The following is a 17,948-nucleotide window of genomic DNA, read 5'->3' as shown; positions in this document are numbered from 1 at the left end:
GGCCAGGTCACCAGGAAGTGTGATCCTCCTCAGCTTCTGCCGGACTGGACTACTCCTAAAAAAACTAGGAATACCATACTGTGCTGGATAAACCAGGATTAGTCTAGTTACCACACTCTGATTCATTGTGTATTTGGTTTGACCTGCTTTCCCTCTATCTTTTATTTCTAGTAAAATTTCATAATTGGACAAGTGGATTCCATTTGTGATTGCTACTCTCAGGATAAAGGAATCCCCACATGCTTATGTTGCTTTGGGTTGCATGCTATTGGAATGCTGTGGGCCCTGTAAAACGAATGACTGAATAATAGATAACACAAGCAGCTTCAAAGTTCCATGTGGATAAGCCCTGAGTCTCAGTCCTGAGCTGCAGGTGGACTCAGAGCTGAGCTGGTGGTCAGCCAAAAGAAGGAGCTATTCTTTTGCCCTGAAATATACAACAAACTGACCAAGGAAGCAGACAAACACCCAGGTCCAGATTTCTGGGTAGGATATATTCATACCCTCCAACATTAGGGGCATTTTCATCTGAGGAATGTTGGAGGCAACTGACTTCCCTCTTCCCCTCCTTCCCTGTGGCTCAACGGTCCATGTGGTGTCATTGAGGTTGCCTCAGCTTCCTGACACTCAGGCCGAGGGCACTGCTGGTCTCCTCCTCCTGTGCCCACTCCAAGGATTGCATCCATGACAATGGGCCCATTGAAGAGGCCGCACCACTGCTACCACCAGGGCAGCTGTTTCCTCCTGCTGCTCCTCCACCTCCCTCTACCACCACACCTACCATTTCCCCCCCTCTGCTCCCTCAGGAGCCCCACCACATTCGCTGTGGCAGCCAACAGCCAGGGAAAGGGAAGGGAGCCTGGGCCAGCCGGAGAGGGCAAAGGCACGTGTCCAGGGTGAAAGGGAAGCACCTCTCTCAACAGCCTTCTTTGCACTCAAAGAATGGCAGTTAGCCATTGTGGAGCTGAGTGGCAGGAACCTCTTGTCTGCTCCGGGGAATTGTTGGGAATTTTCGGGACTCCACGTGGGAAGCCGTGATGGCTTGTGAGTTTTCAAATCGGGGCAGTTGGTGGGTATGAATATATTTAGCCACAGATGCTACAAATATTCCTGCTTTCCTAAGCTCTGTAGATCAGGACAGCCCTGCCAGGATAGACTTTCAGCATTGATAGAATAATGTAGATGTTGCTGTTTGCAGGATGAAGACCTTAATACAGACAGAGGGAAGCATGAAATTGGATTTGCGTAAAAAAGGTTGACTCTTGAGGTATGAAAATGAAGTATATGGAATTATTTATTTTTTTTAGAGAGAGAGAGAGAGAGAGAGAGAGAGAGATACAGTGGTACCTCGGGTTAAGTACTTAATTTGTTCTGGAGGTCCGTACTTAACCTGAAACTGTTCTTAACCTGAAGCACCACTTTAGCTAATGGGGCCTCCAGCTGCCGCCGGAGCACGATTTCTGTTCTCATCCTGAAGCAAAGTTCTTAACCTGAAGCACTATTTCTGGGTTAGCGGAGTCTGTAACCTGAAGCGTATGCAACCTGAAGCGTATGTAACCCGAGGTACCACTGTACTTACTTGCCCAGATGAGGAGAGAGAGAAGAATGTGGGATTCCAGAGCCTGGGGATTTCTCAGACAGTTTGCACTCTTCTAGTATTTGGAGGCTGGCAAATTGGAATGAGGAAATGAATTTCATATGATGGGAGGCAAGAACAGACAGCGAAATCTCAACATTTCATGAGTAAAAGGGGAGACGCAAGATTCAAAATGGCTTTTTACAAAAGGATACAAAAGAAAGAAGTCAGCAGCTCCAAAACATATCTGGAACCAGTATAGCAAGGAAGGAGACAGGCCTTAAGAATGATGCTGAAACACAAGTTTTGGTAGAAACGTCTCACAGGCACTGAAAAAATAAATAAATGCCATCAATCAAATGTCACCCTATAAAATTAAGCATTAAAGCAGATTGTATGGAACACACACAGTCTTACTTTGCCAAACCTTTATTAGGCATTACAAATATAGGCCATAAAAAATAGCCATATTTAAAATTTTAAAATATATTCAAATAAACAGCCATGTAAAAATATGTAATAACAAGTATTTTCATCGGAGTGTCTTCCTACTAAATAGTATCATTCAGCACTCTAAGAGATACTATTGACCAAAACTCAATCACCCTTGTGGTTACTTTCGGGTTAATGTCAGGCAGATAGAATCTGATATTTTCCTTGTGCTATGACTACCCAGAAAAGGGGATAGCACACATTTGCGTAGCTGGTTGTACAATGGACAGTTGAAAAGAATATGTTCTATGGTATCCAGCACATTCAAAGAACATCTGCAATGTCTGTCATTTCTAGAGATGTTTAAATATCTGCCCTTGACAAAAGCTGAGGGGAAAACGTTCAGTCGGGCTAACATAAAGGCCTTCCATTGGACTGGAATTATTAATTTTGAAATATAAGTGACCCTTTTCTGTTGTATTTAAACTATAAAACTTGGGGGAGAAAAATTTATTTACACCTGACTCAATGTTTGGTTTTTTAATGTCCCTTAATCTGGATTGACTATTGCGATAAATATATTGCTCACTTGAATTATACAAGGGTTCCAAGTTAATACCAATAGATTTTTCTGTGTAAGAGTTGGCACCATCTGGATTTCTAAGAGTCCTTAAGTAAGTCAGAAACGAAACTCGAAGGTTGGCAATGGAAATGGCAACGCAACCAGTATTTTATAGGGCTAGCCCAGACTCAACATTCCATCGTGTGTATACCTAGTTCTGCACACATTGTCTCCTACTTGATTGAACTTGAGAGTCCCAGGATACGTCTCAAGAAACTTGAGGGTATCTTATCTAAATCACTATTATATGCTTGTATCCATATTGGGACCCCCAAAATTAGCTGGGAAGACACTTTAGCTTGAAAAATCTGAATAGCAGCTAGTATAGCTAGATAGAAAATTAAATGAAACAGAATTCCCACAGTAAATTGTTGTCAGGCTAATCATATCTCAGCATTGCAATCAGCATTGCAAAAGGTGCAATGTGCCTTAATGAAACAAGTCTTTAATGCAGCCAAGTTAGTTGCCTTCCAGATCAACCTTCGGCTGGCGGAGGCTGATGGGAGTCATAGTCCAAAACATCTGGAGGGCACCAGGTTGCTGAAGGAAGGCTTAACAAAGAGTAGAATTTAAAAACAAATGAACAAGAAATGTCAGCCAGAGATTCATTTAATTTGCACCACAAAACTACAAGACTGGTGCTCATCAAATAACTCATTGCATCACTTAAAAGGGGCTTCAGCAGGTGACACCTATGATTTCTTAAACCAGAGATACGGAACCTGTGATCTGCCAGATGTTGATGGACTACAACTCCCATCACCCCGTGACCAACAACACCTGGAGAGACTCAGGTCTGCTTCTGAGGTATTTTTTAAAGAGGGAATTTAATAAGATTATTATACACTAGTGCTGGAACAATGCCTGATAATAAAAAGGTTGCTAATTTTTAAACTGACAAACCTACTTTTGCATGCCTGGACCATGTACTTTGTTACTAGGAGAAAAGTGGGGAGTCACTGCTAGGGGATTATGAGGTCTTAAAGACCCTGATTGCTAGAGAAAATGCAAGAAAACCAGGAAGGGAGAAAAATCACATGAGAAACAATATCATAGAATCATAGAATCATAGAATCATAGAGTTGGAAGAGACCACAAGGGCCATCGAGTCCAACGCCCTGCCAAGCAGGAAACATCATCAGAGCACTCCTGACATATGGTTGTCAAGCCTCTGCTTAAAGACCTCCAAAGAAGGAGACTCCACCACACTCCTTGGCAGCAAATTCCACTGTCGAACAGCTCTTACTGTCAGGAAGTTCTTCCTAATGTTTAGGTGGAATCTTCTTTCTTGTAGTTTGGATCCATTGCTCCGTGTCCGCTTCTCTGGAGCAGCAGAAAACAACCTTTCTCCCTCCTCTATGTGACATCCTTTTATATATTTGAACATGGCTATCATATCACCCCTTAACCTCCTCTTCTCCAGGCTAAACATGCCCAGCTCCCTTAGCCGTTCCTCATAAGGCATCGTTTCCAGGCCTTTGACCATTTTGGTTGCCCTCCTCTGGACACCTTCCAGTTTGTCAGTGTCCTTCTTGAACTGTGGTGCCCAGAACTGGACACAGTACTCCAGGTGAGGTCTGACCAGAGCAGAATACAGTGGCACTATTACTTCCCTTGATCTAGATGCTATACTCCTATTGATGCAGCCCAGAATTGCATTGGCTTTTTTAGCTGCCGCGTCACACTGTTGGCTCATGTCAAGTTTGTGGTCAACCAAGACTCCTAGATCCTTTTCACATGTACTGCTCTCAAGCCAGGTGTCCCCCATCTTGTATTTGTGCCTCTCATTTTTTTTGCCCAAGTGCAATACTTTACATTTCTCCCTGTTAAAATTCATCTTGTTTGTTTGGGCCCAGTTCTCTAATCTGTCAAGGTCGTTTTGAAGTGTGATCCTGTCCTCCGGGGTGTTAGCCACCCCTCCCAGTTTGGTGTCATCTGCAAATTTGATCAGGATGCCCTTGAGTCCATCATCCAAGTCGTTGATAAAGATGTTGAATAAGACCGGGCCCAAGACAGAACCCTGTGGCACCCCACTAGTCACTCCTCTCCAGGATGAAGAGGAACCATTGATGAGCACCCTTTGGGTTCGGTCAGTCAGCCAGTTACAAATCCACTGAGTGGTAGCATAGTCAAGACCGCATTTTACCAGCTTCTTTACAAGAATATCATGGGGCACCTTGTCAAATGCCTTGCTGAAATCAAGGTAGGCTACATCCACTGCGTTCCCTTCATCTACCAGGCTTGTAATTCTGTCAAAAAATGAGATCAGGTTAGTCTGACATGACTTATTTTTCAGAAATCCATGCTGACTATTGGTGATCACAGCATTCCTTTCTAGGTGCTCACAGACTGTTTGCTTAATGATCTGCTCCAGAATCTTCCCTGGTATTGATGTCAGACTGACTGGGCGGTAATTATTTGGGTCCTCTCTTTTCCCCTTTTTGAAAACAGGGACAACATTTGCCCTCCTCCAGTCTGCCGGGACTTCGCCTGTTCTCCAGGAATTCTCAAAGATGACTGTCAGTGGTTCTGAGATCACATCTGCCAGTTCTTTTAATACTCTTGGATGCAGTTCATCTGGCCCTGGAGACTTGAAAACATCTAAACTAGCCAAGTATTCTTGTACTATCTCCTTAGTTATTCTGGGCTGTGTTTCCTCTGCTGAATCATTTGCTCCAAATTCTTCAGGTCAGGCATTGTTTTCTTTATCGGAGAAGACTGAGGCAAAGAAGGCATTGAGGAGTTCAGCCCTTTCTGTGTCCCCTGTTTGCATTTCACCATCTTCTCCTCTGAGTGACCCCACTGTTTCTTTGTTCTTCCTTTTGCTACGAACATACCCATAAAAGCCTTTTTGGTTGCTTTTAACCTCTCTAGCAAGCCTGAGTTCATTCTGTGCTTTAGCTTTTCTGACTTTGTGTCTACACGTGCTGGCTATTTGTTTGAATTCCTCTTTGGTGGTTTCCCCCCTTTTCCATTTTTTGTACACATCCTTTTTTAATCTTAACTCAGTTAAAAGTTCTTTAGATAGCCACCCTGGCTTCTTTAGGCACCTTCCATGTTTCCATCTCATTGGTATTGCCTGACGTTGTGCTTTTACTATCTCCCTCTTAACAAACTCCCAGCCATCATGAACTCCCTTTCCTTTTAGTATTACTGTCCATGGGATCTCACCCAGCACTTCCCTAAGTTTTATGAAGTCGGCTTTCTTAAAGTCAAGAAATTGAGTCCTAGTATGCTTGGCTGCTCCTTTCCGCTGTATAGTAAACTTCAGAAGAGCATGATCACTCGCGCCTAATGATCCTTCCACTTCTACCCCACTAACCAGGTCATCAACATTGGTTAGGACCAGATCTAAAATGGCTGTTCCTCTTGTTGCTTCTCCCACTTTCTGGACAATGAAGTTGTCTGCAAGGCCAGTGAGGAATCTGTTTGACCTTATGCTCTTGGCTGAGTTTGACATCCAACAAATATCCGGGTAATTGAAGTCCCCCATTACTACTATCTCCCTTCCTTTTGCATGCTTGGCCATCTGTTCCAGAAAGGCATCATCTATGTCCTCCGTTTGGCTTGGGGATCTATAGTAGACTCCCACAGTGAGGTCACTGTTATTCTTCTCTCCCTTAATTTTGACCCAAATGCTCTCACTTTGGCTTTGAGGTTCTAAATCTTGGATCTCTTCACAGGTATACACATCCCTGACATATAACGCCACTCCTCCTCCACTTTGACTCTCTGGCATCCTATCTGTCTAATCTAGCAATCCCAAAATATAGACCTGCCTTCACCCTCACAAGACTGAATGTACTGCCCTCGGATGTACTTGAGGGATGATTCCATACGAAAAACGCCTATGTCCCTGCGGAGATGGCAGCACCGAGTCAGTGGCACATGCCCTCCTGGTGTGCACTCTTTACAAAGACCCGAGGAATGAGATTATCACGCCTCTTTTATTGACCATTCAGGGTTGCCCAAACACTGCCACAGCGTCGTTACTACTGGCAGATCAAGAGGAGCAGATGTGGCAAGGTTTCTAGCTGGGGCAATCAGAATAAGGTCCACTACAGCGGCACCTCGGGTTAAGAAATTAATTCGTTCTGGAGGTCCGTTCTTAACCTGAAACTGTTCTTAACCTGAAGCACCACTTTAGCTAGTGGGGCCTCCCGCTGCTGCTGCGCCACCACAGTGCGATTTCTGTTCTCATCCTGAAGCAAAGTTCTTATTATAAATTATAAATTATAAATTATAAATAATATGAGAATTATTTAATTATATGAAGCCCAGATGAGAGTGATTGAGAAAGCAAGAAGGATGGAGGGGACTGGTGACTACTTCTAAGCAATTACAAGAACACAATGCTGAATCGCATCTTGAGGACCCAATGGCTCGAAATGAAATTAGGGAGGAAAGCCATAAATGGAAACATAGAACAAATGCAAATTGTGTTTCCAATATAGAACTCCCCCCCCGATCTCTCTGTGTGAGAGACAGAGAGAGAAATTCACAGCGGAAAATATTAATATGCTAGGAACATGAAAACTGGTGCTATCATGCTGGAATGTTGTGATGGATTTAGGGTGAGCAGGCAGGGAAATAAGTAACACTTTTATGAGAAAGCCGTCATTCTTCACATGGTTCAGGGACAATAAGGTTCAAGGTGACACATTACCTTATATAGGAAGATATGTGGAAGATGATAAGATGGAATTGAGACATTGGAATTTGTCATAAAGTTATGATTTTCCGAGCACTGCTTTGGTTTGCTGGCCACATGACCTGGAAAAACTGTCTACGGAAGTGGACAAATGCCAGCTCCCTCGACCTTTAAAGTGAGATGAGCGCCGCAACCTCAGAGACGTTCATGACTGGACTTAACTGTCAGGGGTCCCTTTACCTTTACCTATGATTTTAAAAAAGAACAAGATATAGCTAATATTTATTTATTTAAAGTAAATATCTATTTCTATTTTTTTCAGACTCATAGAATTATAGTTGGAAGGGACCTAAAGGGTCCTCTAGTCCAACCCCCTCCAGTGCACAATCTGCTCCTTTATATTTTGCTCCTTTAAGTAACCAAGAAAGCTGTAACATTGGTGGGTATATAGAATCTATTATTTTTTTTAAAGGGGGGGGCAGATACCACACCTGCAAAATTCATGGATGTGACACCACTTATAGATTTCACCATTTTAATCATTGCACTCCATTCAGTGCCATTATCATCTGTCACCTGATTCCAATATATTGAATATTCACTATCACTGACCTGTAATTAGATGGTTTACATGACGCCATATCGGTGCAGATTCTAAAAGATTCTGTATGTGTGTGTCACATAACTCTCTGGAGCGCCTGGTGAACAATGACTGCTGGATACAAAAGTATTTCTCTAATGCAACCGCAGAAGATTTCACAGTGTCAGTTTAAATCCGACAAGATGTCAAGTTATCAAGCTGAGAAAAACACCAGTCTTTCTTTGCACTCCTAAACATCCCTCTAGAAAATTATTTCAAAGGTAGAGGGGGATTTCTGCATTAACAATATAAAAACAGAGTCTCTGTTAAAAATGGAAGTTGCTTTAATGCCCAGTTTCCCTGTGGAATGACCATCAGCCCCCCCCCCCATGAAGAGAGAGCTCTCAGAACAGACGTTAAGGGTTCAGATTGCTTGCTATGTCTTTGTGCAATAATTCTCATTTTCTCTAGCTCAGCGTTTCAGCCTTAGGAACTCATAGCAGAACGATGCGTAATGAGTAAAGAGTCTCATTCCTTTGCGATGCTATTGCAGTGAGCCAGCAGTGAAAGAGGACCAGTGGCTACCAAGTCTTCTTTTGCCTTCCAGTTCTTCCCTGAAAGTTCCCTGGAAATGATGGGAAGGGCAGAGCCTCTGCTTGGCATGCAGAAGGCCCAAGGTCCAGTCCCCAAGGGCATCTCCAGGCAGAGAGACTCCTTGCCTGAAACCCCAGATAACTGCTGCCATTCAAGAGAGACAATACTGAGCTATTAGATCTACGGTGTGACTCTCATGGAATCCAGATGCTATGAAAATGCTTTTTTAAAAAGTGTTTTGAAAAATATATTAAATTTACCATAAGCTCACCATTGCCATCTAGTGTCACATAAAACACTATACTCGCAGCTGTATAGCTGTATAGCTGGATGTATAAGGCAGCTTCCTATGTTCCCTGTCAAGCCACCCCTTTCCCAAAGCTTCTGGCTTTGGAGCTGAGGGAACAATATCAATAAACAATCCAATCCGGTACTGCAATATGGGCCCCTGCAGCAAGGAAACGTGTAAAGCCCTCGCTTCCTTTCTGCAGGATTGAGCCCAGGGTGCCAGGATGGTGCAGTTAAATCTGGCTAAATCCAGCACCAGAGGATGGCAAGATTGCAAAAAGGGGCCATTGTCAAAACAGCGCAGCACACAAGGCTTAAATACTATCAAAGTAAAAATGGTCATTCTGTTTGTTTCCCCAGTTAAGAGATGATCATTTGGGGGTCAAGGGGAGCTGGCAGGACAGCTGGAGTAAACTCAGCTGCCTGTGCAAACTGAATAGAAAACTGCTTGGGATGTTTAATAGGAAATACCCTTTTATAGATTGGGGTTGCTTACCAAGAGCCTAGACGATGCTCTTGTCAATCTTCAGCATGCCAGTGTTTTCTGTGTTAACCTGTGTTTCTTCAGACTTAATTTATGGCATTTAAAACAACAACAATAAAATAAACTGAAACTGTAGCACCGCCCTGTCAAATGTGGACAGCAAAATGCTTCTGAGGCCTTTCTGGGCTTTTTAGTCCTTTAATGAGACACTTTGTGTGCACAGCTTCAGCGGGTGGAAGTTTAGTTATGAATCATCTACTGTACTGATTGCCCTTGGAATAGGTGCTCTCCATTCCCCTAATGTCAGTTTCTGTTCCTGCAGGGGGAGGGAGGCTATTTTATTTATTTCTTCTCAACATAATTTCTCCCCCTTTATTATTTTTAAGGATGGAGAGTGAGTGCTATTTCTACTGTTTAAAAAATAAAAAAAGCCAAGAAATTTTTAATTAATGTTGTGGGGTACTTTTGTTGGACAGGATTCACTTGTGAGTAAAATATGGGAGGCTATTGACCATAGATGATAGTGGAGACATCTCTCTAAAATATCCTTCCTTAGGAGTCCTATCAAGTTTTTTTTTAAAAAACCCACATTCATTCAGAAGTTACAATGCAGCCATGTCCACTGCCTTAATATACAGAAAGATCACTCCAATCCTCCTGCCAAGCTTTGACTCTGCATGCCTTAAGTGTTCTTTCAACTCTGTGCCTTCCAGCTCAACAATTCCATGATTCTATAAACACCACGGATAGACAGTTCAGTCTGTTTCCATTCCATGTCAATTTCACATGCATCCATTTACAACTCCATTCCATCTTGCTACTGAAATCAGTCTGTAATCTCCCTTCCTTCCTTCTGTTTTTTTAATCCATATAATGCTTATTTAAGCATGTTTCTAAATACTTTTAAAAATTATAGAATATGTATTTAAATACTTATTTTCTCTCAATGTACACATCCATAAATGTATTTTATCATATAAACACACACACACACACACACACACACACAGACAGACATACGTTTTTAAATAAATAAAAAAGTATATTGGCATGTTATTTCAGCTGAGAATTGTTTTGCAAAATTCAGAGAAGTATAAAATATAAAGAATAATTAAGTTCCAGTTTGTACATTAATTTGGGAAATGCAAATGAGGCCAGTTTGCTTTAAAATGTGGGCTAAATGAAATGATTGCCTGTTCTTCTTTAGCACCTGGGTGCAATGCTTGTGTAGGATCAGATCGTTGGGCCGGGTGCTCAAGTTGGCAGCGCTGCCATTGCGTTGTTCCCAAAGATGCCACCTGAGAGCTTTTCCTTGGAGATGCCAAGGATCAGACCTTTTAGCATGCAACATGCAGGATGTGCTGCTGCAAGGGGCTGTGCAGCAGAGTGAGGCCTGCAGGAAGGAGGTCCCCAGTTCACCCTCCCTGCCCACCCTTGAGGCTTACGCACTCAAACACTTCATTGTTCCATTAAACCTCATTACACTGTGATAATAATCCCTTTTGGATAGCAGCAGTTGCATGGATGCCTTTGAAAGTCAGCTTCCCCCCTGGAGCCATGGGGAGGGGGCAAGGGGGAGGCCGGGCTGATGGCCACACACTCACTCACCCAGAAGCCGGCCAGCGGCTCCAGGCGCAGCCAGCACTCCAGCACCCCTTTTGCATTTCCCTGCATTTTTCCAATTAAATTTCCTCCACCAGAGGGGGAGGGGCGGAGAGGGAGAGAGGCGCCATAAAGCCATTCGCATTAGTAATTATGCAAACGCTTCAGGGAGTTGAATGTCCGTCATTACACATAATTAATGCTTCTGGTTATGAGTGGCGGGATTGTTCCTTCTTACTTTTCTCCCACCTCCCCCGCCTGCTCCCATCTGGGATGGGGGGCTGTTTTGGAGTGCAGGGAGGGCCATGTTATTGTGTTTAATCTGCGTATTCAAAAGACCTGTTTGGCTATGCATGAGGCTGGGATGGAGAGAGGCAGAGAAGACTCTCAGACACAGCAGAGGTGCTGCAAAACCTGGACGGAATCTCAGGAGAGAGGAAGCAGCCTGTTAACGTGCAGGCCTGGCGGGGGAAGGCTGGATGAGCACCGTCACTCTCACTCTCCTGTCTTGGGTTGCAGGGGTTGGGCTAGATGACTCTTGGGGTCCCTTCCAACTCTACAATTCTATGTTTCTATGGATCATTCAGGTCTCAAGCCCTTCTTCCTACAGTGGGGAATTCCTTTTGGCTCAAGGGCCAGATTCTAATGTCTTTGATCTTCTGAGGGCCACATCATTATCCTTAGCATTGATATCTCAGCTTTTCTCCCAAGGAACTTGAGGTAGACTACAGGGCTCTTCCCCCAGCTCATTCTGTCCCCACAACCGCCTTGCATGTCAAAGTGGAGGCAGGCACTGCAGTCGTGTTTTCAGCCAAGCTGGAGGCAGCAGCGCTTCTGAATGCCAGATGCTGGAAGCCATTGGAGGGGAGAGTGGCTCTTGTGCTCGAATCCTGCTTGCAGGTTTCTCACATGCATCTGGTTGGCCACTGTGAGAACAGGATAGTGGACTGGATGGGCCCTTGGCATCCTCCAGCAGGGCTGTTCTGATGTTTCTCCTTTTCTTTTCCAAGGGCCATATGCGCTCATGTGTATACAGAGACATCCTTTCATGTGCCAAACAAGCGACCTCTCTGCTTAAAAAATAATAATCAACCAGTTTCTCCAAACAACAACAACAACAACAACAACAACAACTTCTTCTTCTTCTTCTTCTTCTTCTTCTTCTTCTTCTTCTTCTTCTTCTTCTTCTTCTTCTTCTAGAACAGTCTCTCAGAGTGTTCTACATCTCAGAAGAGGGGAGGGGAGTGTGTCACAATATGAGCCCTGAGTGAAAGGTGCTTGCAGATGTTGCACCAAACATCCACCTGCCCTTCTGCGAGGGAAGGGGGAAAACTTGATTCAGTTTGCATTTAAAGGGGAACTATTCTAATTTGCACTTTCCAAATAAATTTGTGAACTGAAATGCTGCTGCCCTTAGAAATTCTCATTCCCCTGAATTTTGCAATGCAATTGTCCAGCCACGCAATGTGTACTAAAATGCATTTATAGTGGGTAAAGTATGCACAAGAAAGCATCCACCAGTGAAAACAAGATACAAGAGAGGCATTGTACCTGCAGAAATATGAGGTAAAATGACAAATGAACATGTGTCTATTAGGAGAAATGTGCAGTAAAATGCTAATGAGTTTTCACGAGGACTTAAAAAGAAAATCACAAACTGATGTGGAAATGTGAAGAACCAAACTTAACACTGGGAAAATGAGGAAGTGGAGCAGACCTGCTTGCACATCCTTGCCATCTTCACAGTGCTGGCCACACCTCCAGGAGCAGGTTTGGGCCATTTCAGAGACAGTGTGCTAGAAAGACATGCACACAAAACTGGATTCTTAGAGCATAATGTTGATGAGTGACCAGTCTTGTTTGGCCCCAGACTCAGGCACCCCAAGTTCCACCCAGATAAGGATAGACTCCATTTCCCATCATCCATAATCACTAGCCATGCTGACTGGAGTCCAACAACATCTGGAGGGTCACTGGTTTCCCAGTCCAGTGCTGCAGTGTTGCTCTCCCTCTCAAGCAACGCTGGATGGGCTTGGAATCATAGAATTGTAGAGTTGGAAGGGACCTCCAAGGCCCATCTAGTTCAGTCCCCTGCAATGCAGGAATCTCAGCTAAAGAATCCCTCATAGATCACCATCCAAGTTCTGCTTAGGAACCTCCAAGGAAGGAGAGTCCACTTCCTCTCGAGGGAGTCTGCTCCACTGTCGCGGCTCTTACTGTCAGACAGTTCTTCATAATGTTTAGTGGGAATCTCCTTTCTTGCGATTTGAATCTGTTGTTTGGGTCCTACCCTCTGGAGCAGCAGAAAACAAGCTGGCTCCCTCTGCTTGGTTTCAGTGTTGATTACTGGGTTGACATGATTACTCTCGGCTTCTAGACGGTTGAATGATTCCAGCACCATGGACAGTGATGGACACTGGTTGAGAGACCATTGGCTGCCCGTGTGGCTCCTGCTCAGCAGCAAAGCAAGCCAATCAGGCGCCTGGGGCGCGGTGCGTGTGCCCTGTGCCCAGGGGCAGGGCCAGCCAGGGCAGGACACTCCATGGGGCCTCCGAGGAGTCTGCCTGCCTCCTCCCACTCAGCCGCACTAGAGCTGGGGGGGGGGGGAGGCGGCAGGCGGACTGTTTGGGGCAGTGCAGAGCCTGTGGGCACCCAAGCCACTGCGTCACTCCCAGGAGAGATGTGCGGCTTGGGCGCGCTGCAGGCCCTGTGGTGAGTGCCGCCCGGCATTTTGTCACCCCCCTCAGTGGTGAAACCTGGGGTGGCCCACCCTCATCACACCCCCTTCCTCCACCTCTGCTCCTTGTAGATTCTGGTTTTGCTCCACCCAGAGTGGTGGCACTGCATTTTGAGCCTGCTTTTCCAGAGGATTCACTTTACCCCCTCCCCCCACAAACCATTTGCTGAAAGAGACTTTGGAGATTGGTTGTTCCAGCTTTCAAGTTGTTCTATGTTTTGTACAACGTTTGCACGCTTGGTTTGCAGCTCAAAGGAGCCAAGGGGGAGGTGGCACTTCAGCAGAAGTGCTTGACTGAAATTCTTGATGCATGAGAGAGAGAGAGAGAGAGAGAGAGAGAGAGAGAGAGAGAGAGAGAGAGAGAGAGCACTGAGCTCCCCTCAGGCTTAGGCTTGCCATACACCAGGAAAATTCCTGACACATCCTAGTTTTTGGGTCCACAAATGACGTGGGGGGGGGGGGGATTTTGTCGAACTGGCAAAGTGTCAGGGAAAACCCTGGTGGCAATGTGATGGAAAAAGCAGCAGAAATAGCTCCAAAAGCTCCAGATCACTATTTTGGAGATTTCCCCCCAAAAGCTCAACAATTTTGGTTTGTTCCCAAAGAAAGCTCAACAGGTTTTGGTGGGTTTCCTAAATAAAGCTCAACAATTTTACTTTTTGAAACATGGCGGCCCTACTCAGGCTGAGGCCTTTTGCTAAAGGTAAGAGCTAGCCCCCTTCGAGAATAGCTGCTCTGCAGGCTTACGAGAGGAGAGTCCAGCCGGGACGGCCTGGAGAGAGGCTGCCAGGCTTTTAAAGGAGAGCATGGCCAGTATGCCCCGCTCTGAACATGTGAAGCCTTTGGGCTGATTCAAGATGGGTGCCAAAGGACACCCTGGGCTACATCTGACTTACCCATTGGTTTGCCACACTTATATCCTGCCATTCTTCCCAGAAGCTCAGCAGGCTACACCTGAGTGACCAGTTCCTGAAGCACAGCCAGTTCCTGGAGCAGAGGGAGCTGTGCTTCTTGAGTAGGGTCAGTGGTCTACCCAGCTCAGGATGGTCTGCACCGAGTGGCAGCAGCTGAGTGCAGATGGGCAGGGAAAGTCTAAGCAGGAGAACATTTCCACAGCCTGATGTCATACAAATTTAATTTAATTTAATTTAATTTAATTTAATAATAGCATAGTCATAATAATAATGCATCCAAAACAGTTCACATGAACAGCAATAAATGCACCTATCAATGGTCCAGTGCAGTGCCGGGGAATGGGATCTGCACCCATCCCCATGGGCCATTTTGACAGGTGGGCAGGGCCACCCACTTGCCAATCACCTGACATCGCCATGAGGTCAGGTAGTGTGTTTTACTTTGGATGTGAGCAAAGGACTTCAGGGGGTCGGACTAGATGACCATTGAGGTCCCTTCCAACTCTACGATTCTATGATTGGCTCAGGGGTTTGAACAGGTGCTTCTGATCAAGCAGGGATTGTTCCATGATCTGACGTGCAGGACAGAGGGACGTGGCTAGGGGAAAGCCTCAGGGGTCAGGTGAGGACCCCCCAGGCCTAGTGACACCTGTGGCCCAGGGGGCCCCACTGGTGGGCTAGTACCAGCTTGCACAACGTGTGCTCTGGTTCTTAGCGCACCAGAGGAGGTCCTTCTACTGGGACGCAGGGGTGCGTGGGGTGCGTGTGCGTACTTAATTCAGAAGCTGCCTTAAGTGAATACTTTCCACTGTACTTTGCTGGTTGGCCGCTATAGGAACAGGATACGGGGCTGGATTTGCCTTTGTCCAATCCAGCAGGACTTTTCTTATACCCCATACCTACAACTATTCCTTCCTCACTCGTGATCTAAAAATTATGCCTGGCATAGAGAAGGTGGACACAAGCGGTTTCTCTCCCTCTCTCATAACGCTAGAATGCAAGGGACATCCAAGGAAGCTGAGTGCTGGAAGACGCGGGACAGACGAGAGAAGGGATTCTCTGCACAGGGCAGAGTTGTACTATGGAACTCCCTCCCACAGGAGGCAGGGATGACCCAACTTGGATTACTTTTGAAGGCTCTGAGCCATGATGGCCGGGCTCTTCCTCCGCAGTCGGAGGCAGCAGAGCTCCTGCACATGCTCGCTGGGAGCCACAGGAGGGGAGAGGGCGGCTCTTGCTGGTTTCCCACAGGCATCTGGCTGGCCACTGTGAGAACAGGAGGCTGGACCAGATGGGCATCCAGCAGACGCTTGTTATGTTCTTACTCTTTTTTACTGTACTTTTAGGACTGTGGAAATATGCATTCTGTTCCCTGTTTTGTGGGAATGTTCAGGGTGGCCGGAGAGGATATATTGTTTATTAATATCCTTCCTAACTTGCATTAGCAAGTTTCTTATGCAACGGAGTTTACATTCCCCTTCTCACGCACAGCAGAAATCTGGTTGCAGGCTCGTTAGAACCTCTTACTATTATGCAGTTCAATCTCCCTCAGATTGAATTGTATCTTCCTAGTAAGATCCCCTTTTAAATCCCTCCTAAAAGAATAAAGGCACCACAGTCTCGTTCATAAGCAATAAAAAGAAAGTTTACTCACCATCAGGCAGAGCACAGTGTGATTGATCCCTGAAGGCAGGCTTTAAGCTGGAAGTTACAAACATGTGCAGTGGTACCTCGGGTTAAGAACTTAATTCGTTCTGGTGGTCTGTTCTTAACCTGAAACTATTCTTTACCTGAAGCACCACTTTAGCTAATGGGGCCTTCCTGCTGCGATTTCCATTCTCATCCTGAAGCAAAGTTCTTAACCTGAGGTACTATTTGTGGGTTAGCGAAGTCTGTAACCTGAAGCGTCTGTAACCCGAGGTACCACTGTACAGACAGGTTCACCCCATAAGGGAGATGACCAGGGGGACTGTTTGGCTGGCAGGCAGCAGTTCAGTCCAGGAAGTTCGCAGGACGAAAGGAAGATGGAAAAGAGAGAGAGGGACCATGCCTTGGCCTTTTATCAGGTCTGGCAAGGTCACGCACACCCACTAGTCCCATGCAAGGAAGGATGCTCCAGGCCAGGAGGAACAGGATGTTTCGGCTGGACCAAACATTCCCTTGCATGTCCATTCTAGGAAATGTTGTATTTGACTGCTCCCAGTGGATTACATTCCACATGTTTAACCATGGCATTTAATTTCTGATGCTTCCTGTGTCTACAGCTTTAATCTACATTGCCTGTGGGATTGTTCCACTGTCTGTGCTGACTTTTGATGCATTTTCATTTATGTTGGTTACCAAAACTGTATGACTGTAAAACAGACAATTCTGTGTCATCGTGAGCTGGGGGTGGGGAACGACTTCATAAAGGGAGTGAGCCTGGGGATAATAAAATGACATTTACCTGTTTGTGACTCACTGGCAAGAAATGTCACAAGATATTATAAGGGTTAGGGGAAGCACTGGGGCACATGCAGTCAGACCATTTTCAGCCACTTCACCCACTTCAAAATTCCCTGCCCCTTCCTCTCCCTGGCTGTTTTCTTTTTGAAAGATTGAAGTGAAATGTTCTGAAAGCTGAGACATTCAAAATGGTGGTCACCGTTTAAAAAATGGGTTCCTCGGAGGAGCTGCCCTTGTACCTTCCTGTGGCTGAATATCTACAGCAGGGATGGGGAACCTTTTTTGGCCAGAGCCTTATCTCCCTCCTGTCCCATGCAAAGGGCTGAATTTGACAGATGGGCAGGGCCACTCACCTGCCATTCATCCAATGTCATAGGGACATTAGCTGACATGGCACTTTGAAGCTCAACTGTTGTGGCAATAAAGCAAAAAGAGAAAAAGAAAAAAAGGATGCGACTGAAGCAAGCTTGCTAAGAAATTAAGTCATGGAGTACCATTCCTTGCAACCCTGTTTTCAAATCTTAACTATTAGAAAAAGCATTTTTCATATTTGCATTTTTTAAATAAAAAAAACACACCAGAATGCCTTCCATATATGTTTTATCTAAAAACAGATCAAAAGGTTTAAAAGGTGTCCCATACTGGAGGTCTTGGGGGCTGTAAATAAGAGATTAAAAGTGCAGTGACTTATCAGAAGATAAGCCCACTGGCTTCAATTCTCCTTAACAGGATAATTTGGAGAAACAAAATGGAGGTGGAGAAATGTCCCGAAAGAATTATTTTCATGTGTCACATCAGAAATATTTGCTCAGATCACTGTTTCTTTTCTTCATGATAGGAGAGATAGAATATAATAAGAGCATCTGCTGGATCCAGCCAAAGCTCCGCCTTGTGCAGCCTGCTGGTCCCACCGTGGTCAACCCAATGCCTCTGAGAAGCTCCCAAGCAGGACTCCAACGCTGCTCCCGTCACTGCGGTTTGCAGCAACCAGTATTCCGAAGCATTTCTGCCTCCAGCAGGGGA

The 17,948-nt window shown here is 45.2% G+C and overlaps 1 protein-coding gene across 1 annotated transcript in view; it reads right to left on the bottom strand.

Annotated features, from left to right (window-relative positions):
- Positions 1-5,197: 5,197 nt before the first annotated feature.
- Positions 5,198-17,948, bottom strand: part of LOC308485665 (uncharacterized protein) — a 539,283-nt gene continuing 526,532 nt past the window's right edge. The window contains exon 3 of the mRNA XM_081021579.1: positions 5,198-5,351. Coding sequence (XP_080877705.1) covers positions 5,336-5,351 — 16 coding nt within the window. The 3' untranslated portion in view covers positions 5,198-5,335. The remainder of the gene's footprint in view (positions 5,352-17,948) is intronic.

Source organism: Podarcis pityusensis (assembly GCF_964106645.2).
Source record: "Podarcis pityusensis genome assembly, chromosome: 9".
NCBI classification, from domain to species: Eukaryota; Metazoa; Chordata; class Lepidosauria; order Squamata; family Lacertidae; genus Podarcis; species Podarcis pityusensis.
Note: the sequence above shows the minus strand (reverse complement) of the source record. Positions and strands in the feature narration are given on the sequence as shown.